The sequence below is a fragment of the Crocuta crocuta genome, unplaced genomic scaffold (genome assembly GCF_008692635.1).
Source record: "Crocuta crocuta isolate KB4526 unplaced genomic scaffold, BGI_CrCroc_1.0 scaffold128, whole genome shotgun sequence".
Taxonomy (NCBI): Eukaryota; Metazoa; Chordata; class Mammalia; order Carnivora; family Hyaenidae; genus Crocuta; species Crocuta crocuta.
This window is the reverse complement of record NW_027532232.1, coordinates 189,431-212,059: the sequence shown is the minus strand read 5'-3', so window position 1 is coordinate 212,059 and position 22,629 is coordinate 189,431. Positions and strand designations below refer to the sequence as shown.

The 22,629-nt window shown below is 47.7% G+C and overlaps 2 protein-coding genes across 2 annotated transcripts in view; one reads left to right on the top strand and one right to left on the bottom strand.

Annotated features, from left to right (window-relative positions):
• The window catches only part of LOC144242995 (olfactory receptor 6V1-like), a 309,970-nt gene that overhangs the window by 125,972 nt on the left and 161,369 nt on the right, over positions 1–22,629 (top strand). The gene's annotated exons all lie outside the window — the stretch shown is intronic.
• The window catches only part of CLCN1 (chloride voltage-gated channel 1), a 32,691-nt gene that overhangs the window by 5,994 nt on the left and 4,068 nt on the right, over positions 1–22,629 (bottom strand). The window contains exons 4-20 of the mRNA XM_077778030.1: positions 22,451–22,579; positions 22,115–22,248; positions 20,918–20,995; positions 20,505–20,583; positions 14,119–14,244; positions 13,747–13,831; positions 13,431–13,532; positions 12,848–12,932; positions 12,238–12,387; positions 6,563–6,632; positions 6,262–6,372; positions 4,388–4,601; positions 4,036–4,169; positions 1,186–1,430; positions 783–894; positions 376–455; positions 95–133 (exon numbers count right to left, since the gene is read on the bottom strand). Coding sequence (XP_077634156.1) covers positions 95–133; positions 376–455; positions 783–894; positions 1,186–1,430; positions 4,036–4,169; positions 4,388–4,601; positions 6,262–6,372; positions 6,563–6,632; positions 12,238–12,387; positions 12,848–12,932; positions 13,431–13,532; positions 13,747–13,831; positions 14,119–14,244; positions 20,505–20,583; positions 20,918–20,995; positions 22,115–22,248; positions 22,451–22,579 — 1,973 coding nt within the window. The remainder of the gene's footprint in view (positions 1–94; positions 134–375; positions 456–782; positions 895–1,185; positions 1,431–4,035; positions 4,170–4,387; positions 4,602–6,261; positions 6,373–6,562; positions 6,633–12,237; positions 12,388–12,847; positions 12,933–13,430; positions 13,533–13,746; positions 13,832–14,118; positions 14,245–20,504; positions 20,584–20,917; positions 20,996–22,114; positions 22,249–22,450; positions 22,580–22,629) is intronic.

The window sequence follows — 22,629 nt, the reverse complement described above, 5'->3', positions numbered from 1 at the left end:
GACTCGCATCTTCTTACAACAACACGATGAACAAAGTGAGCAACGTCTTCATCTGACAGAACAGCCCACCCCAGGTTCTTGCTGTTTCTCTTACCTCTTCAGGTGACATGGTGTCCACCAAATCCGTTAACTCCTAGAGAAGAAAGACATAGGTGTAAGTTCTTTCCCTTTTCATGGCGATTATGAGTCCGTTGGCCATGAGTCATCTCTCGCAGGCGACGGCCACAGATGGCTGCCTTCCTACTCATGGTTCCTTCCATATGCACCTTCTCCTTGGTGGGCCCTCCTCCCTTCTGCCTCGCAGACCATGGATGTCTCAGTCCGCAAAGGCTCGCCCCTTTCCCTGTCCACCCTCCACGACACATCTGTTCTCACCTGGGTTGTTTTCTTCTTCATGGGGCGAGGCCTGCCCAGTAAGCAGCGCAGCAGGGACCGGAAGACAGAGGGTCTTTGACCTGAGAGGAGTGATAAGTGGGTAGAAACGGAAACAAACAGTATATGCCCTGGGAGGAAATGGCCGGCTAGGGGACTCCCGAGGGGCCCCTGACACTTGGCCAAACAGGGTGTGTACTTCCGGATGCGTCACCTCCACGGACACCCTCTCTCCTACCCTCCTAAACCAGCCCTTGCCCCGACTCCCTGGGATGGCGATATGGAGACTCAACGAATCGGAATCCCTTCCCGCCCTCCCCTGCCCTCACCCCTCCTTATGGTGGCAGCCGTTAGGTTGAGGAGAGCCCAGAGAGAGGTGTGATGCGGGTGCATGCTGGGAGAATCTTCACCTGCAGGCTCCGGGGCTTCTGGCTGCTGTTTGTGGCTGGGCAGGGGCCCATTGGGCTCTTCGGGGGACAGCGGAGCAGCAGGAAAGGGGTGAGGAGCAGGGAGAGGAGGCAGCTGAAAGGAACGGTGAAAATCCTCAGTCCTGGGAAAGAGGCTGCCCAGCACTTTCCTCCCCTTATCAGCACGCGTGCTGGGAAGTCCCTCTACCTCCTTCTCCCCGTTCAGAATTCCTGTGTCCCTTTGGATTCTCATTGGTACCATCACCTGCAGCCTTCAGCCCTTCACCTCCTTCAGCCCCTGGCCCCCAGGGACACTGGTCCCTTTGACCTTCTCCGTGATCGGCACCTCCTCTCTTTCCCCTGGCCCACTCTATCGGCTCCGCCAGCCCTATCCCTGTCTGGTCACCTCGGGCTTCCCAGAGAGGTCCTCATCTTCATCCTCATCCACGAAGGCAAAGGACTCCCTCCGGGCCTCAGGCGGGAGGCCTCGGTGCCCGCCGCCAGCGGGCCGCGCCTTTCCGTCGTAAGGCAGCTCGGACAGCTTCCTGGCCATGTCCTGGGCTGCCCGCAGCCTCCGCTCAGGGCTCAGGTGGCGCTGCAGGAGGGACTGCAGCTCTGACCGCTCCACGGAGCCCAGCAGGATCATGGAGTCTAGGGGAGAGCAGAGCGCAGGCTGAGGGCCGGCTGGGGTCCACTCCCTGCTCTGCCCTGCTCGGCAGGACACACAGGACGGAGTCCCGGACACGAGCCCAGCACCCCTGCTTCTTTTTCCAGCTCTTACCTTCTCTTCCTGAAAACTCACTTCAAACATCTTCCAGGACTGACCTCCCCCAGACCCTTTCATTTCACTCATTCAGCACTTAGAGACTCAGCTGATAGCATAGGAGTTCGTGCTAATGTGTACTTATTCTGATGCAGCCCTTCATTATACAGGCTGTTTGTAAATAGGTGAACTTGGTATCAAAATAGCTAATCAACCCTGTTCTCCAAAAAAAAAAAAAAGAAAGAGAGAGCAAGAAACTTTTAAAGCCATTTATATGGGCTGAGATGTGAATGCACTTTGGAAGAAGTCTACAAGGATTACAAGGATATCTGCTGTTTAATCACTTAAAGACTCTGGGTTCTTCTAGGATATAAACAAAATGCTTACTTTTCCTAGGAAGATGTTTCATATATGGAAATTTCTGCTACCATAATTAACCTTTTCATTAAATTATAAGCCCATAAAACTGCAACAGTGTTATTAAGATAAATCTTACGGTTAAGTCTTTGTCTTTATTATGAAAACCCTGCATCTCATTGGCTGTACCCAGGCTCCAATGAAAAGCCACTGCTTTAGAGGCCACTTTAAAAGTATTTGGGGGCCGCCTACGTGGCTCAGTCGGTTGGGCATCTGAGTTCGGCTCAGTTTATGATCTCACACTTGTGAGTTAGAGCTAGCCCCACATCGGGCTCTGTGCTGACAGCTAAGAGCCTAGAGCCAGCTTCAGATTCTGTATCCCTCTCTCTATGTCCCTCCCCAACTCGCAATCTGCCTTTCCCTCCCTCTCTCTCTCTTCAAAAATAAACAAACGTTAAAAAAAAGTATTTGGGATTTGGGAAAAATATTAAAATGAATCTAACCTGAACAATTTGGATACTTTGATTATCTGAAATCAGGAACTAACAAATTTAATGGCTCCAAATGGCCCTACGTGATTCTTCTTAATTATACTAATTCAAACCCTAGGTGAGTATTGATTTAAAATCTAGTAAATACCTACAGGGAGGCAGTCTGAAGGGGATAGAAGTTATAGTGTCTGCCCTCAAAGAATTCCTAATCTAGTGAGACACAAATATACAAACTACACAAAGAAATAATACACAGCAGGATTAAACGCCAAAGGATGGTGAAAGAAAATGGTGTGTGAAATCATTGCTTTAAACCATTCACTCCGCTGGGGCGCCTGCGTGGCTCAGTCAGTTAAGCATCAACTCTTTTTTTTAATGTTTATTTATTTTTGAGAGAAAGAGAGAAAGAGAGACAGAGCATGAGCAGCGGAGGGGCAGAGAGAGAGACGGAGACACGATTCAAAGCAGGCTCCAGGCTCTGAGCTGTCAGCATACAGCCTGACATGGGGCTCAAACTCACGAACCATGAGATCTTGACCTGAGATGAAGTTGGACATTTAATTGACTGAGCCACCCAGGCGCCCCAAGTGTGGACTCTTGATTTTGGCTCAGGTCATGATCTCAAGTTCATGAGACACAGCCCTGAGTGGGGCTCTACGCTGACAGTGCAGAGAATGCTTGGGATTCTCTCTCCCTGTCTCTCTTTGCCCCCACTCCCCCAAATAAATACATAAACATTAAAAAGAATAAACCATTCACTCCTTCATACAGATGGTTTCTTCTGCCCCTCACATCGGGCACTGAAGGACGGCTACCATTTAGCAAAGTAGCAAAGAGATCCACATAAGGGATTAAGCCTCACCGTTCATGGATTCCCTGTTTGTGAAACGTATCTACTGCCTCAAACACGGGTACGTATTTGTAACCCCCAAACCAGTGCTCAAAGTGCCCTTACCGTCACAGACCTGTACAGAGTGGCGAACGACTGGAGCCTCCCGTGCACACGTTTCCAGCTGAGGCTGGAAAAGTGATGCTCTCCCATATTGTAAACAAGCGTTCTTTTCATGGTCCATTTTTTGCTGGTTTTGTGTTGGTGATTTTGCTGCTTAAACCCCACCCTGCCCCTCCCCACCCCCAAGCAAGAAGGCTGTGATGGGCCTTACTGAGAACATCCGTGTGCTAGGTGAGCTCCGCTCAGGCATGAGTTATAGCCCTGTTGGCCATGATTTCTAGTTAGTGAATCCACAGCATATACGAAATAAGCTGTCTTTAAAGAGAAACACACATAAAACAAGTTTATGCGTTGATTAGTCGAAGAAAATGTGGTCGGAGGAACCTAACCCTGCATTTCCTCCAGGGCAGTTCAGTGTCGTACCCGTGATTCAGCGTTCATGGCGATTTGAGAGAACATAACTACAGTGACTAATGAGAATCGGCTGTAGCTCTCTAATTGGATTTTTAACTATCTTCTTGTGCTTCTGTTGGGACCGTATTTTCCCTTCTCGAAAGGAAACACAGCTGGGTGTGCTGTGGCAGAAATGAGTGGTCCCTAACGAAAAGCCCACACTACAGTATCTCCTCCACCTCGGTGGAGCCCTTGTTCAGGTCACTAGCTCAGGAGTCTGTTTCCTTCCTTCCCACTGACCTTTCGAATCAACCAGCGGTAAAGTCTTGACGGTGGTGGTCTGGAGCAGGGTTCGCAATTCCCCGTATGTGCAGGCAGCTGAAACAAACTTCACATCACGCACCATGATGTCCTCAACAAAGATTGTAAATTTGCTATGGAGGGAGAAAGCATGGGGGGTTAGCCCCACCATAGGCTGTTCCTTTGCCATCCCAGGCATTCAATCACTTAGAATATTCAGTAAGTACGTGGGAACATAAAAATGAGCACAAAGCAGCGTTTCCAAATGTTGACCCTAACCTTGGTCTCAACCTCAGAACCTCACCACCCCCACCCCATCACGTCTGAACTAATTCCAGCTGGTGCCCCTGACCTGAGCTGGTTCCAACCAAGGTCAGGCAAGTAGGGTAGCTTCTTGACCTGGATGATGCTGTCATAGAGGGAGGGCTGCAGGCTCTGAGCCACCATGTTGGCCAAGATGACAGCCACCATCATGGGGAGGATGTGGGCAATCTGACCCGTTAACTCAAAGCAAATCACAGCTGTGGAGACTGTATGGGACACCGCACCAGTCAGCGCTGCTGCCCCTAGAATGACACACAGGAAGTGGTGGGTTAGGGTTGCCATTCCTGGCATGGAGGGCACGTGGGGATGTGAGGGGAGTGACGTAGAGCGGGGAGACATGACCTTGGTCAGTACCAACACTCTTGACATAACTATCTGTCAAGAGTAGTGGCAAGAATGCTGAACTGATAGAAAATGAGTTTGATCTTATTCGATGTCCTTTGGCAATTTGCAAAATCATTGTGTGTGCCCAAATTTTCACTTATAAAATGAAGACAGTTCCTTGAGTTTGTATTTTTGGATCATTCTTTTTTGTTTTGTTTTGTTTTTAAGTAGTCTCTACATCCAGTGTAGGGCTCTAACTCACAACCCTGAGATCAAGAGTCACATGCTCTATTGACTGAGCCCACCAGGCACCCCAGAAGTTTGGATGATTCTTAACTGAGCATTTTAAAACTCTGATAGCATTTTACTTTGGACCTCAGGTTTCAATGTCAATAATTTATGAGTGAAGAGGGTCAAAAGCCAGGACTCATGCTGTGGACTTGGAGAATGACACCTGTGTCAGATTGTGATTCTATAATTTCTCAACTGTATAAGTAGAACTTGATTCTTCTGGAATCCCATATTCTTATCTCTAAGGTAAGTGAGGTATTAAATAAGTCGTAAGACCCTTGCAGATCTAAAATGCTATGATTCTGTGAACTCGTTGATAACAGAATCTGTCTTATTTGTTTTTAGTTATGTTTTTCCATCAACAAAAATAGTCACTAGGAGGTATACATGAAAAGAGAACAAGAAAAAGTTACGAAAGAGAGGGGCACAGTCAGTAGAGTATGTAACTCTTGATCTCGGGCTTGTCAGTTCAAGCCCCACGTTGGGTGTACAGCTTGCTTGATGGGGAATAAAAGCAGATGATTCTAATTGATGAAAGAGGCTTTTGTAAAGGACTGTGATTGGGGAGTCAGGTCACCATATGCACTGTAAGGCTGGTTAGTGCTTCTATATTTAAGGGACACATGGCCTTAGACGTTATGGGATTTTTGGTGAAGAACATAAGGAAGAAGGAGGCATAATAATTTTGAGGATTACACTGGTCTCTGTGTTAGACATGGTTTCAGCTTCATGGGATTGTAGATTTAATGAAAAAAAGATTATCACAGATTCTCAGAATGTTAGGATTGTAAGATATCTCAGAAGTCACGTTAGAGCAAAGAAAGTGGGGTGCGGAAAGGTAGCTAACTTGTTCCGTAGTCATGCAGGTGACAAGTGGCGGGGATGAGCACAGAGCCCATGTTTCTTAGCCATGTACTCTTAAGTCCCGTTAATATTAGCACATCTGCAGGTTGGATGGGAGTATCCAAGCCAGTCACCTGCACTGCTGTTTCTGTGATTCTTTGGAAGCAAAGAAAAATCCCTTACCAAACATTCAGACACAATCCTAGGTGTTTTCCTCCTTATTATCTTGTTTAATCCCCATAATCCCTTTTTTACATAAAGAAACTAAGGCTCAAAGATGTTCAATAAGAGCTAATGAGAGTCAGAGCCAAGGGCTGATTATTTGAACAAAAGTTGAATCAAATAGCATAAAATTAAAACCTCATTGTGTAGCATGGAATAAAGATGCCATGGGAGAGTTTGAGTGTGGCGATTAGGAGTTCCGGGGGGTAGAATGTGTCTCACCAATTACTGCATAGCCCCCAGGTAGGATCTTGTAGATGATGTCATCGAATAGGATACCATCAGGGAAGAGCATGGCCATGATCTCTCCTACCAGTCTTCCAAATGCAGCTCCTAGAGGAAAGATGAAAGAAATGAAGGTATTGAAAGGTCCAAGTTCCTGATCCTCTATATTTTCAGAGCCAATCCCTGCTTGGGCAGTAAGACCAAATACAAACCCCGAACATCCCAGACCTTTCCTTGATTTCCCGGTACCTTAGATTGCAGCTCTCAGTAAGATCTCAGGCTTCCCACAAGAACTTACCTAGCACAAACACAGGCATGAAGCCTCCGCAGGGTATGGGCATAGTGGTGGCCACGATGGACATCCAAAACTGGGGTAAAAAGAGGCATCAGGACACCCCCTCAACCCTGCCCAATACACACACACACACACACACACACACACACACACACACACTCCATCCCCTTCCCACTTCCAACCCTCCTTCTTGCTTCGAGGGTCACGGAAAACCTGGGAGAGTGAATCTTTTTGGAAGCCATCTTGTCTGCACCCTTCCTCCAGAACCAAAAAACGTGGCGCACTCAGGCTAAGAGACCACCAAAGACAACATTTTAAGAAAGTTGCTCCGACTATTAACCCAAATTGCTCCTTCTTGGAGTGACTATGTTTGCCGTTAGGCAATCTAGAAAGAAGAGTAGAGCTGCTGAAGACTCCTGTCCCTGTTCCAAAAGGGTCTAGCCTATATGGTACCCTCTTAGCCTGAAGAGGTCACCTCAGCCGAACAGCCCGAAAGTCTTGAAGCTGGAGGATATCTTTTTGCAGCCAGATTATGTTTCTGAAAAAGGGCCCATTTCTAAGTGGCAGACATGTTAGTCTTAGAAACTTACTATATGACTAACGTAGCTTTGATGTGGTCATTTACAAAGCAGTTTATATGGTAAACCTCACAAGGGAGTCTGGAGTGAAGCCTGTCTTGCCTGAGCCATTTTCTCTTAACATCAAATCACCTTAAACAGAGGTTAAAAAAAAAAAACCCAGCTCTGTACTGGCCATACTGGAAGGGCACACTGAGAAACCCAGCCAAGCTCCAGGGCCAACTTTGTCGGGTAGTATTCCAACAGAAATTGGAACAATTTTAGCAAAAGCAATAGGTACATTTTTTTGTGGCAAAGAATGTGGAAGAATTGAGAAATAAGAGTGGAGAAAGGAGTATTGGTTGAGCTTTTGAAATATCTGTGAAAGAAATAAAAGTATGAGACACAGCATGTGAATTAAGAAACAGGTTTATGTATCACTTCCAAAATAAGTTAAGCTAATCTTACAACTAAGGATCTCAAAATAATTTGGTGAAAGATGGCAGCAGCTAAGTCAGAACAAATTGACAGGATGAAATATTTACAATAAAAAATCTGTACCAATTGTCCTAGAATCTAGTGAGAAATAAATTTCTTAATATTATGAAGCTTAGAAAGATTCCCTTGAGGAGCACCTGGGTGACTGAGTCAGTTAAATTTAGGTCATGATCACATGGCCTGTGAGTTCGAGCCCTGGGTCTGACAGCACAGAGCCTGTGTGGGATTCTCTCTCTCTCTCTCTGCCCCTCCCTCGCTCGATCTCTGTCTCTCTCAAAATAAATAAATAAAAATTAAAAAAAAAAAAAGGTTCCATTGAACCAGGGCTGGTGTCAAGAGGCCGTGACAAAAACTCTGGGAAGGCTTCCTTCCAGAAGCTCTGAGTTGAGGCAAAATGCATACGTACTTCTTCATGTCAGAATATGAGCATGTAAAACAGTTGAGAGCTACAAAGTCAAGTGTACAAATGAAGAGAATATAAACTAAGAGGGCCTTGAGTATAAAGCAACTGCATGCCTCTTCTCTGCCTGCTCTCAGCACTGGCATGGTGCTCATAAATGCAAGTCAGATACAGGCAGGATACTAGGGAGGGAGGAATGGAGGGAGGAAGGAAAGAAAGAAGAGAGTTTGGTCAAATAGCATCCATGCAAAATAGAAAAGGCTTCTCTGCGCTAATATTTGCTGCAACACTCAACAGAAATACCCACTGGGAAACTGGCTGAAACTGCAGACGACCAGACACCATGTCAGTCTGTCTGGATACGGTGTTCTAGACCCCTCTAGTTTAAACCTTGTAAGTGATTCTGACATATAACAACTGGAGACCCCCTGAACTATTCTGTGCCATCTTTTTGGAATAAGCATGTGAAAGCTTATTGGCTCCGGTTAATCTGAATGCTCCAGTGATACAGGTAATAGGTGGCTAACAGGGCTGATTTTGGAGGGCGAACTTTGAATTATCCCTCATGATATGTGTAAGCACAGATGAAGCTCAGAGGACACGGATGTGATCAACTCCTGTAGCACAAAGAATGACACGAGGCTAGCAAACTTTCTGAGCTATTAGCACATGAAAGGAAGGATCCAGAAACAATGTAAGTAATGAGGAATGCAAATAACTCACAAGAATTTAAACACCCAGTTCTAGAGAACTGGGAAACTAGAGACCCATTATGACAGATGTCATTTTATTTAGACCCTACACAAGAAGGAGTGCTATGAAGAATTCCACTGAGCCCCAGGGTTACGCTGAACAGTGATACTGGGTAATGACGTTGGACTCTTAGAAAGGGAAACTGAGAAGTTGTCACACCCATTGTGGGAGCTGATGACTTACAACATGGTGATACTTTCTGTGTCTTAAGGTTGAAGAAGATGGAAGTTTGTTTCATCAATAGCTGAGAATCTTATCTGCTTGTACCTACACTGCCTATAGGTATATATGTAGTGTAGGTAAACTATTATCTACACACCTACACTTTGGAATAAATAAAAGGATGTATATGTGTCCAACAGCAGAACAGTGAAAATGCTGGAAGCCGTGATAATCAATCAGACGATATCACAGATTTACAACAGTGAGTGGTTTTACATTTATAAATATTATAGAATAGCATAGGCTGCTTATACTGTGGGGCTTGAAACATAGCCCAGGAAGTATATGAGTTTCTCTCCCTGATATGCTTATGATATATACATTATCAAGGAGGTAATTCAGCGAGAAATTAATAATAGTGACATACAGTTGAGTGCTGCTGTATAATCCGAGTAGGCTTCTCAGAATAAACATTTATCTGTAAAATTGAATCTAGATATATACTTGGGAATCTAAGGAGGTGAGGTGAGGTGAGGTGAGGGGTAGGGAAATGTTGAAGAATATATACAGTATTTTGTTTCTCCAAAACTTTTTAAAAGCTTGAAATTTTATTTTAATTATTTAAAAAAAAAATTTTTTTTTTTTTTGCTCTTTCCACCATTTTGGAAACTGTGGAGGCGTGCTGGGAACAGGACTCCTGAAACGATAAATATGTCTGGAAGGCTGTGGTCCAAAGCCAGCTTTGCTGGCTATAAGCAGGGTCTCCGACCAGAGGGAGCACACAGCTCTTCTTAAAACTGAAGGTGTTTATGCCCAAGATGAAACTGATTTCTAAGCAGGCAAGAGATATGCCTACGTGTACAGAGCAGAGAACAACACAGTGACTCCTGGTGGCAAACCGAATAAAACCAGAGTGATCTGGGGAAAGTAACTCCTGGAAACAGTGGCATGGTTTGTGCCAAATTCCGAAGCAACTTTCCTCCTAAAGTCATTGGCCACAGAATCCATGTGATGTTGTACCCCTCAAGGATTTAAACTAACTGAAAAGGAAATAAATAAAGGTGTAGATTTGTTCTCTTGTAAGAAAAAAAATTTTTTTTAATTTGAGAGAGAGAGAAAGAGAGAGAGAGAGCATGCAAGTGGGGGAGAGGGGCAGAGGGAGAGAGAGAATCCTAAACACGCTCCACACCTAGTGCAGAGCCTGACATGGGGCTCAATTCCACAATTGTGAGCTCATGACCTGAGCTGAATACAAGAGTCAATGCTCAACTGACTGAGCCACCCAGCTGCCCCAAAAGCTTGACATTTTAAAAGTATATATGATCCTATCAACGATAGCCAAATTATGGAAACAGCCCAAATGTCCATTGACTGAAGAATGGATAAAAAAGCTGTGGTATATATATATGTGTGTGTATATGTGTATATATATATATGTGTATATGTATATATGTGTGTATATGTATACACATATATACATATACACACACAATAGAATATTACTTGGTGATCAAAAAGAATGAAATCGTACAATCTGCAGCAACATTAATGGAACTAGTATGAATTATGCTAAGCGAAATAAGTCAGTCAGTGAAAGATAAGTAACGTAAGATTTCACTCACATGTGGAATTTAAGAAACAAAACAGATGAACATAAAGGAAGGGAAGGAAAAATAAGATAAAAGCAGAGAGGGAGGTAAACCGTAAGAGACTCCTAAGTACAAAGAACAAATTGAGGGTTGATGGGGGGGGTTCGGTGGGGGTATGGGCTAAATGGGTGATGGGCATTAAGGAGGGCCCTTGTTGGGATGAGCACTGGGTGTTATAGTAAATTCTACTCCTGAAACATTATACTATAGGTTAGCTAACTTGGAGTTAAATAAAATTTTAAAAAAGTATATATGATCCCAAAGTTACCATATAGTTGTCTATATTATTATCCTTGAACAATAAATTCTGAGATGCTATCGAAACTTGGACTTGCTTGGTTACTTACAGGAAGCTGGGATTTATAAGTTAGAGAAGATGAACTCTGTACTGAAAGTCCAAAAGTCAAATCCCTAACAAGACAGCAAGAACATTTTTATGATAAAAATATCAAATCTTTTGAAGGAAGAAATTTAAAAAAAGACATAATTAGTAAAGTAGGTGTGCAAAATATGGAAGCTGTCGACCCACCGAACCCATGTGGAGTGGGACGGGAAAGAACATGCACAGATACAGCTTCTAGAAACCCAGAGCAGATCCTGAGAATGTAAGTCACAGACTTGGAACCTGGTGTGTCAAGCACCTGGTATCTTTAATCATGGGATCCTTGGCAAGTACATTAAAGGAGCAGCAAAAAACAAACACATGTTTTTCAACCAAAAGCATATATAACTTACTGACTCATATCCTGTGATAATACAGATTCACAAAAATTATCATGAAGTTAATAGCAAGGTATTCAAAAGCATGAAAGTTCAGTGTGGACAGTCTTTTAGGTGAGAACCCTAATATACAGAGGAAAATCATGGATTGTTCAGGAAAGATACACTGTCAGTAATAAGGCAACCATTGAAAGAGAAAAAGGAGAGGCAAGCAGCAGCTATAAGAGACGTCACAACTAGGGGTGGAGATAAAAATATCTTTGTATGAGGTGGTGACTGAGAAGCTTAGGATTACATGGTCCTTGATGGGCAGACTTGGAAGAGAACAAATCTAAGAGACCAGTTGTGGTCTCCCAACTGAAATTAGGAGAAAATGGCTTGAGAGTGGCAAAATCCTCACAGCCTCACTGCCTAACTAGGAAACGATACCATGTATAAAAATTATATGTAGTCACTAACAAAATTGATTTAAACATTTTATCTCTTCTATGATTCTAGAAAAGAGGTTACCCACCAGCCAGGGGGGAAATGCATATGCAAATCATCTAAAAACTTGATACATGGAGAGTGAAGTACCCAGTTATCTAATAGGTGGCGGGATTTGGTTAGTTTACCTGAGGTGTTCGCACAGTGATCTATACTGCTCAGCCCCCTCTTGTCCTTGATTACTTGTTACTTGGCTGCTGTGACATCTTAAGCACTTAGCCAGTGGAACCTTTAGGTGGCTTACGGTAATGACGGCAACACCTCTAAGTTGCCGTGAATGACCCTGGCTCACTTCTACGGATGAGCAACTTACCTGTGCTATGGTTTCCCCGCTATTTCTTTTTACGTTGGATGAAGCCCACATGACGCTTGCCTTTCTCTACCCTACGCAAACCATGGTTCCAGGTTGAAAACAGACAGAAGCTTAGAGGGTCAGGAGTGCAGGGGGGGTACCTTCATGATAAAGAAGAGGAAGATGATGATGATGACGTTGACCCGTGGATGGATCCACACAGCTGACCGGCCCAGGCTTTCAGGGTCACCCACGTGCTTTACCCACGTGTTGTTGTCAAACAAGGTGCTGATGGCTTCACGAGGCATCAGCTGTGGGAGGAAGAAGCAAAAGTGAGTCTGTCTGCAAGGATGTTTGGTGCTGGCATTTTGTACCGAACCGATTCTCCTGGGGCACCTGGGTGGCTCAGTTGGTTAAGCATCTGCCTTCAGCTCAGGTTACGATCTCATGGTTCATGAGTTCAAGCCCTGCATCGGGCTCTCTACTGTCTGCTTGGAGCCTGCTTGGGATTCTGTCTCTCCCTCTGTCTGCCCCTCCCTCTCTCCCAAAATAAATAAATAAACTTAAAAAAACAACAACAATGGATTCTCTTGTCTTTTTTCAAAGGTCTCTCTTGTTCTGTTCTCGGGGAGAGATTCTACACTTGGGTAAAAGTACATGTGCTCAGAAGCTGGAGGGACATCTGTGCGGAGGCCCTGCCCTGGCTTAGTCCCAGTCACGAGCTCAGTGACCTGACCCCCACCCCACCCCCCCAGACTCCTTGGAGCTGACCTCTCCAGCCATGAATTGACCCATTCCTGGTGGAAAAGTGAATGAGGCAATGACGAAGGTGACGATTCCGGGATACAGCAAGCGGCTGAAAAAGACACAGATTTAAGCTCCCCAAGTTAGTCACAGTGGATGCCACAGAGCAGGCAAGCTGGGTCCTAGCAGCTCACTGCAGCCTTAGCTCTTNGAGAGAGAGGGGTGGGAGAGAGAGAGAGAGAAAGAGAGAGAGAGAGAGAGAATCCTAAGCAGTCTCTACCTCCACACTCAGCACAGAGCCCAGTTCAGGGCTCGATCCCACAAACCGTGAGAGCATGACCTGAGCTGAAATCAAGAGTCACACGCTCAGTTGACTGAGCCACCCAGGCATCCCAGCCTCAGTTCTTTAAACACAGAATGTTCTTGCCACCAAAAAGCAATCTTTAATGGGCAAACCACACTGTTCTCTCCCTATGTGGAATATCAGGACTTCTATATTTTATCACAAGCCACGTAAAGGCATTTACAGCCTTTGAGAAAGATTAAAAGGGAGGGGCTCGTGGAGAAAGCGGAAAGTAAATGGGTAGGACACAGAAGGGCAGTGACTCACTGCTTCGCCAGAAACTGGCTGAGGGCCTTGTGCCTTCGGACACCGAGCATGACTTGGCGATGCAGGTACACAAATACGGCTCCCAGGAACCCACAGCAAATCCTGAGGGCACAAGTGATATAGCAATGCAACCTTCATCTCTGACCTGGCCATGGCAGGGAAACAAATACCAGGCACCCACCCTCCCCCCAGCAATTCACGCTTATCCACGCCTGCCCCCACTTCTTCCAGCTTGGGCCCCTCCCAACCCAGAGCCGCACCCGGCCCCCACCCGCAGCTCGCCACTCCCAGAGCAGGTGACCCCGACCCCACTGACCCGATGATGGCAAAGGCTGGGAGTTCCTGCAGATCAAAGGGGAAATCCATTCGGAAGTTGGTTCGGAAGAGGGCAGTGATGGTGACTATGGGACGGAGAGGCATCATGGTGGGAGCGCCACAGAGACGCAAGGGGAAGCTAGCGTCATATGCGGAGGGTCAACTCTTTCCTTCCTCCAAGGCCAATGTCACCTCTTCCAATGAATTTCCAGTGTTTATGCCAAACACTGCCCTTCCACTCCGTGACCCATGACCAATATCTTTGCTCTATTTCCTTGGGCCCACTTCCGAAATAATGCCATCCATTCCTTTTCTAAACCGCCCCGAGGAGCTTCCTCCCACGCCCCGTTACCAGTCCCCGTCTCCCCGTTACCGGCATCCTTGTTCCACACGGCCAGCACGCGGAATACAAAGGCACTGAATGTGGCCGCGAAGAATCCTCGCCAGTAGTTCCGCACGGCAAAGTAGGTGGAGGTGACCTCGATGCTGAACAGCACTCCTGCAGGGGCGTGGAGGCGGTCAGGGGCAGACGGAGGGAGAGGCTCTCCCCCAGCCCCCACCCTGTGGCCCTGAGGTGCTTTTGCTGAAGCCTGGATCACGAGGGGAAGCAGTAGTGGGAAGTCATGGTCTCCCGGAATCTCACGGTCTAAAACATACACTTGCTCGCGCCGCCAATTGTTTGCAGGCCGGGGCCGTGGTCCAATAAGATACAGAGAGGAGCAGGGGGCGGGGTGGGTGGGGAGTGTGGTCCTCAACCCACAAACCAAGAGGGTCATGTGGTCCCGCCCTCTCTCCCCCTTAGAAAGCAGAGCTGGGTGTCATTCATGACTGTCAGATAGCCACAGGGACGTAAGGGTTGTTGAAAACTTTCTGCAGAGAAGTTAGGGGAGAGAACATTTCCAGAGTGGGTGCTCAGCAGAGAGGCCAGGCAGAGCTCAGGACCTCCCGGGACTCTCCCTCACCTTCCCTCCAATCTCTCCTCCTTCCCTCCAATCTCTCCTCCCTCCTCCCAGGTACCATATACCTTAAGGCAACTTTATAAGGAACAAATGAGAAAAATGAACATGAGAAGCCTTCACAAGAGCTGACAATACTCAATATTCCAAGAAAAGAAGGGAATTCATCAAAGTGTTAAAAAATATTAATATTAGGGGTGCTTGGGTGGCTCAGTCGGTTGAGCATCTATCTGACTCTTATTTTGGATCAGGCCATGATCCCAGGGTCATGGAATTGAGCCTTGTGCATGCACACTGAGTGCAGAGCCTGATTAAGATTCTCTCTCTCTCTCTCTTTCTCTCTCTTTGTCTCTCCCACTCCCCCTTCCCCTGTGTGTGCTCTTTCTCTCTCAAAATAAAAAAAAAATTAATATTAAAAACTTGATGTAAAAGAACAAAAACAAGAAGAAAAACCAAGAGGCTAGAGTTAAAAACAATTTTGCTTAAGAAAGGTGAGTGGGGCAGAAGGAAAGCTAATTAAAAGACCTAAATATAAATAAATAAATAAATAAATAAATAAATAAATAAATAAAAGACCTAAATAGCACTGTCTCTGAGAGAAGATGCTGGAGTGGAAAATGAGGAGGTTGATACACAGAATGATAGCAAGCACGGGGAGGGACAAAGTGAGGAACACTAATGAGGGCATAAAAGCCAGATTCAAGAGAAGGCAAAGGAAATAACCTTTGAACACATTAAGAATAAGGGAGTGGGGGGGGCGGCGCGCCTGGGTGGCTCAGTTGGTTAAGCGCCTGACTTCGCCTCAGGTCATGATCTCACAGTTCGTGGGTTCGAGCCCCAAGTTGGGCTCTGTGCTGACTGCCAGCTCAGAGCCTGGAGCCTGTCTTCGGATTCTGTGACTCCCTCTCTATCTGACCCTCCCCTGCTCACGCTGTCTCTCTCTCTCTCTCAAAAATAAATAAAACATTTTTAAAAAAAGAATAAGGGAGTGGACTTTGATTAGATGCAGGATAGAAACTGATGGCAAGAAGAGCTAGCTAAAAGCCTCATCTTTATGAAAAATGAGGAAGAGAAACCAGAAAAAAAAAATGCAGCATACCATTAGACGAATGGAGAAGAAGACTGGCCCCAAGAGAGATCAGGAACCAGATAAGGTGCGTCTCCTCCTTTCCCCCCATGGTGGAGGGTTGCTGGCCTGAGACCCCTCAGGTAGTGACTTCCATCCTCACCAATTTTTTTCTCCCTGTTCTATATGCAAAGTCACATCTCTGGAATCTCCCAGGACTTTCCCGCTCTGTTTCACAGGTGACAGTCAATAGTTAGTTACTTGTGCCAAGGGGATGGTGGCCTAAGGGTTACCCCCTCACAGGGTAGCTGCAGCATTTTGGCCGAGGGTCCCTAGTGGTCAGCTCAAATGCCACCTTCTCTGGGAAGGCATTCCCAGCACCCTCGTCAGGTAGAAACAGCTTACTGTCTCAGGCTTTTGGACTGTTTGAGTACTTGCCACTTGCAGATGTTGTTGTGTGTTTCCATCTCTGAGTTTGCCCCTAGGATCGAAAGTTCCTTGGAACTCACCACCTACTACAATGCCTGGCACATCGTCAGGGCTTATTGTCTGCTCTGTGGATGAACAGGAGAGGAAAGGGAGGAGAGAGAACAGAATGGGTGAAATTTCAGAGAGCAGAGCAGGGGAAGGGGAACCTGGGGGCAGGCAGCTAGGGCTGCCAGCCACCCTTTCTACCCCTGCTCCTCAAATCACATCTGGTGAGGCAGCTGCCTCCTTGGGCTGAAAGGAGGATTTGACACAGTGGAGGAGCAGATGGAGGAAGTCTCTCTCCTTTTCTTTACCAGTAATAAGACAAAGTCAGCTTTGATTTGTTGGGGCGTAAGCTATCTGACTTATGATGACTTACGAATATTTTACGACCATTTATTTTGCAACCCTAGGCTAGACTTTCTTTCCTCCGATGTGGTTCTGGGATGCTTTCCCCAGCAGTCTGTCACTCTATGCTCAGGAATGGGAACTGATTTTAATATTAGTCTGAGCCAAATGGCAAATGCGCTGCTAAAAGCAAACAAAGCATTAAAAACACAAACAGCTTTTGGAAACTCTCCGGTCTAAGGTTCTATGGCATAGCTCTCTTCTGCCACCCTGGAAGTTCCCTGTTCTGCCCCTCGGGCTCCTTTGCCTCTACCCAAGCCAGGGCCTTGACCTTGGGCTCCTGCTTCTGCTACTCACAGACACACTTTCTCAATTTCGTTTATGCCCATGGCTTCAACCGTCACTGACATGCTACTGGTTAGCAAAGCGAAGTTTTCAGCTCAGTTCCTGGACTTTAGACTCAACAATCTAGCTGCCTGGTCGGTATCACTCAGATATGCCTCTGGGTCTTCAAACTAGATAGATTTAAAGTAAAATTGATCAACTCCTCCAGACCCGTTTCATGTCCCATATTCCTCATCGTGCTGACTAGCACCGCTGTCCACCCAATTTTCCTTGAAATAAACTTTGGGAGTTGTCCCAGATTCCTTGCTCTCTCATGCTTTAGAGCCTCACATAAAATCAACCTCCAGGTCGCATCAGTTTTACTTTCTATCATCTTTACGCATTATCCTCTTCTGTCCAGGATGCCTCCATCCTGTTCAGTCTCTTATCATCTGGCATCAGGGCTGTGACAATAGTCTTCTTGTTAATCTTGGACTTAATTCTGTTAATCCATGGGCCGGTTCTATTCTGCACACATCTGCCGGAGGGACTGGATGGACGTGCCGGGCTTGTCGTGTGTCCCTCCCTTCCCTGTACAGATTCTTCCATGACTCCCGTTTCCCGTGACAGCACTGCCAAAAGTCTGATCTGTGAGATCCTGAGTCTCCTGAGAAAGAAGTTCCTTGCAGAAGGGAGTGTGCGGGAAATGCTGTGTTGGAGCCACATTCTGCATATTCACAAAGCATGCCAGCATATCCAACATTCTGATAACTCTTCCAGTTTAAGGACCTAGATATTTAACACAGTATTTTCCAACTTATTTGACCTTGAAACTCTTTTCACATGTTACCTCTATTAATGCCGTGGGGGAACTATGTTCTGTAAAGCACATTTGGACAAATTGTGGCCTAGAGAATAGAATCCACATTCTTGTGCGTGGCCTATGAGGACCTTCACGGTTCATGATTTCCTTCCTTTATGGTTTCCCTATGCAGACTCATCTGTTCTCATTTCCTCTAGCAATGCTCTCATCTACTGCAATCACAGCCCCCCGATCTTGACGTTGCGATGCTATTTCTACTCTCTAGAGTACCCTGCCCTCACCCTCTTCCTTTGCCCAAACTGCCATTGAGACACTTCTCTGGGTGGGCTCTGATGATTGGGTTATCTGCCCATCTACCCTGTCAACTGTGAGCTCCTGAGACAATGGGATCCAGCACACCCAGAGGGCACGCAGCACAGAGGGCATATGACAGAAGCAAAAAGATGTCTGTCACTGTAGCAGGATGTTGAAGCAGATTTCTTTCATTGGTGTAAGGGATGAAGAGTTGGCCATATAATGAATAAATTACCATTTTACTAATTTTTTTCTTTCAGAATTATTCTATGTTTAAAAGAAAAATAATTAAATAATCCTATCTTTCAGAATATTTATTTTTTTTAACTTTTAAAAAATTTGAGAGAGCGCGCGCGCGAGTGGGGGAGGCACAGAGAGGAGGAGAGAGAATCTCAAACAGGCTCCACACTCAGTACAGAACCCAATGCAGGGCTTGATCCCAAGACCTTGGGATCATGACCTGAGCTGAAATCAAGAGTCAGATGCTCAACCGACTGAGCCACCCAGGTGCCCCCTGAAAATGGCATCTTAAGTTTTCAGTACTGAACCTTTTCTCAGGTCAAGAGCCATGTTTTATCTGTAACTCTCTTACCGTCTTCCCTGTATTCTACACTGGACCAAGAGAAACCTTCCTCATTCACCCTAGACATTCCAGTTTTATGCAAAAAATACACAGTCTCTTCATTTTAAAATAATCTGGCTGGTTAAAAACAAAAATTTAAAAAGTCCACCTGTCTGAAAATGCTTTTTAGACCTTCTGGATTTGTAAGGCAAAAAGAGAAAGTAAAGGTGAAAGTGGGTACAAATGTTCAGTGTGAACGTCTAACACCCCTCACTCACGGGGACTAGTGACTTTAACGACAAGAGCTAACACCAGAAGAGCAGACAGGATGCGGGCTGATCTTACGCTGTGCGAGCCAGCACAGCATCAGGACAAGCGAGTATGATGCACTTCCATTCCTTCTGAACCCTTATTCGTAAGTGATTCCTGAGCCGAGATGTGTGAGCTTCCCGCACACGCTTCTACGAAGGGGCCGATTACATTTTCATAACTGAAAAGCTACCTCTAACAGCTGGTGTGTTTAAGGAGCATATGTTTTTCCTGCACTTTTGCTTCCCCAATTGCCAACTTGGTGCCCTTTTTATCACCAATGAATCCAATGAATGAATGATCCATGTAGTCCCTCCTGAGTTAATCTTGTTACAACTGACACCCGTAAGCAAACAGTTACGCTGCTTTCTTTGTCGGTGCCCATTTGTTAGTGATCCAGGACAAAGAAAAGCCTTTCCTGTGCAGAGAGATCTAATCTCAGGTTTAAGTTGCTGTCTGGGAGCAACGGTGCTTTAATTCCCATCCGCAGCCCTCGTTAAAGCTGACCATTAGTCTGAATAAACCCCACCCAAAGCCCCGTGTCCTTGATAACACACACAAACGGAAGTTCTCCCTTGGAGAACAAGGTCCCCTGTTAGAAGACGTAATAGGCGGAGGGCAAACATGTCCAACAATATCGACAAGCTTTATTGATTACAAGTAGGGGAACCGTGGGGGCTGCCTTGGTTTTCATTCCTGGCTCTACCTCTCGCTAACGGCGGCCTTGCTCGAGTCACTCACCGTCTCTGTGATCGGTTTTCTCCTCCCTCTCCTCTGCCATCGGCCTCATACAGTTTTTAGCGGGAGTAAGTGTAAAGTGCTCAGACCATCACTTGCGCATGGTAAATGCTAACTAAAAGTTTGCTGTTCTTGTCATACTTCTGTTTTAATGGGCAGTATCGCACTTGGGGAACAGGGCCAGGCAGCGGGCTGATGTAGGAGGGGGTAATCACTTGCCTCCAAGTGGTGTCCCAAAACAACAGCCAACTCCCACAGCACAGCCCACCGTCAGCATGTCAGTGTAATAGTATGGCTGCTACTAGGGGAGAGAGAGACAGACAGAGAGGGGGGGCAGGGAAGGGGGGCAGAGAGGAACGGAGAACAGGCAAGGGTGGGGAATAAGGCAGAAAGAGCGGCTTAAGTCACAGGCACTGTGAGCGGTCCCATCTCCCCCGGTGATTCCCAGGCCAAAAGAAACTCAGTTAGTCTGGAAAACAGGAAGTGACCTCATAGGGCAAGCCAAATATAGAAACGGAAAGAAAAGGTAAATATATGGAAGGCAGGTAAGCCAATAAATGACGGTCAAGAGAGGGGCTCGAGATGGGAACAACACAGGCAGGAAGTTTCAACAGCAAGAGAAACAGAGAGGACTTCAGACAGACGCTACCAGTAAAAGCTTGCATAAAATAGCCGCCAGCCGCGAAAGAACACACAGCCCTTCGGTAGACAAGCGTGGGCACCTGGACCCCAGGGGCTGTGATCCAGGGTCATTCCTTGAAAGCCCACCCAGCAGTCCCTTCGGCGAGCGCCCTCTCCACCCGGAAGCCTGGGCAGCCACTCAAACCCCTTTCCAGGTCGTGCTCCGGGGTAGGGAGGAAGTGGGACTTGCCTCCGACAGGGGCTGCAAAGCAGCATCCCACGCCCACCGCGCAGGCCGGCACCAGGAGATCAAGCCGCCCAGACACGGTCTGCAACAGAGAAGCACGCGGGACAAGGCGGGTGGAGGGCTGGGCCGGCAGCAGTGCTTGCAGGGATGGGGTGGGGGGACCAGGAAGACACAGGGANGGCACGGGCGCGGGGAGCTGGGGGGGTCTGCAGGCTGGAGGAGCCGGGGCGCAGGTGGAGAAGGGCGGCCCGGGGAAGGCTGGGGAACGCGGGTGGGGGGACGTGTGTGGAGAATAAAGGAGCGTGGGTTAGCGCGACGCCCCCCGTTCAGCATCATGGCCAGCCCAGAGCAAAGGCAGCCCTCCCGACGCCTCAAACACACGCAGGCCCTCCCTCATTTCGCTTGCTCAGCCTTACCTCATACACCCCGCAGAACATGGACATGAACCTGCTGAGGACAGCAGCACAGATGCTGGCGATGTGCACAAACGGGCCCTGGGACAGAGAGGGGGGCGAGGGGTCAGGAGCAGGGGCCCCAGAGGGGAGGCCGAGGGGCTTTCAGTGGACACGCTTTATGGCCCCAGGCACTGAGCTGGGTGCCCGAAATGCGGCAGGGAGCAAGGCAGGGGGTCTGCCCTGGTGAACTTCATCCCACGGGGGCAAGGAGGGAATGGACCAGCATTTCGGGGAGGCTACGGTGGGGGAAATGAGAAAGGGTGAGAGGACAGCGAGAGGCAGACAGACGAGGGTGTGTGATGCGGGTTTAGAGAAGGCGCTTGGACGGTCACAATTGAGCAGTGTCTCCACTGAGACGAGGCGGTGAGCCACGTGGGTGTCAGGAGGGAGACCGCTCCAGGCTGCGCCCTGGGACGGGGACAGCTTGTGTGACTGAGGGACAGGAAGACCTTGTCACCCAAACACAGTGAACAAGGGGCAGCTTGGGAGGGCAGAAGACCAGTCAGAGAGACGCCAGATCAGCACAGGTCTCCTAGGCCCAGTGAGGCCCTTGCACTTGATGTTTAGAAGACGGGAAAGCCGTTAGACGTTCCTAAGCAGAGGTTCAGCCAGTACCGATGCCATTGCGAGAAGACGACCCTGGCTGCTGCGCGGATGCCCGATTGTGGCCGGGCAGGAATGCACGTGAATAGAACCCTGAACAAATACAGCCTCTCTCCGGGGTTCAGCTTTCGGATTTTAAAACGAGGAAACTGGTCTGAAGTGTCTCCAGGCAGTGGTCCTCCGCTGGGGGGAGAGCCGCCCCCCAGGGAAATTTGCCACTGTCTGGCGACATTCTGATTCTCGAAACTAGGGGGCGCTACCAACATCTAGGTAGTAGAGGCCAAGGATCTGCTAAACCTTCCACAATGCACAGGGCAGCACCCCCCAGAAGGACCCGGCCCGAAATGTCCACAGTGCCCAGGCTGGGGAGACTGTGCTCGAAGGCCCTGCCGGCCCAGACCTCTGTTATTCTGCCCCAGGACGAGGACCTTCCCGAGTATTTCCGCTCCTAACGCACCCTGGCTCTGGCCCTTCCCCAGCCGGGCGGGTGGCGCTGGCGCGCAGAGCTCCCTCCGGGCTCAGTGCTGCCCTCTGCCGGAGTGCCAGCGGACTCACCTCTTTCCCCACAGGAATGCCACTGCCCAGCCCTGCAGTCAGGGCCACAACCTTGGCCACAAAGGCCTTGAGGGTGAGGTATTCCTTGAGGATAACCCCACGGAGTATGGTCTTCATTTCGGGGATCCCGGAGCCTGGAAGGGTCAAAGGGCGATTATGTGCCGCTTCCGGCTAGAGGTTAAAAGGCAGACAAACAACCAGACAGCTGGAGGCGGTGAGGGGAGACCATGGCAAAGCAGGCGGAAGGGCTGCCAGGGTCCGCGCACCAGAGAGACCACACTGACAGCAGGACGGGGTGGGACGGGGTGGGGCTGGGGGGTGGAGGGGAGCTCTCACCAACTGCCTGGGGAGAGATGAGGTGGCAAAAGAGGGCGCTGAAGAGGATGAGAGTGAGCGGGAAGGTGACCCAGACGAGGTACTGCAGCGGCACGTTGGGCTGCATCTGGTAGTAGGCCCACTTGTAGGCTGCAGAGACACGTGCCCGGGCTCAGTCCCCGCCTGGCGGGGTGTCACCC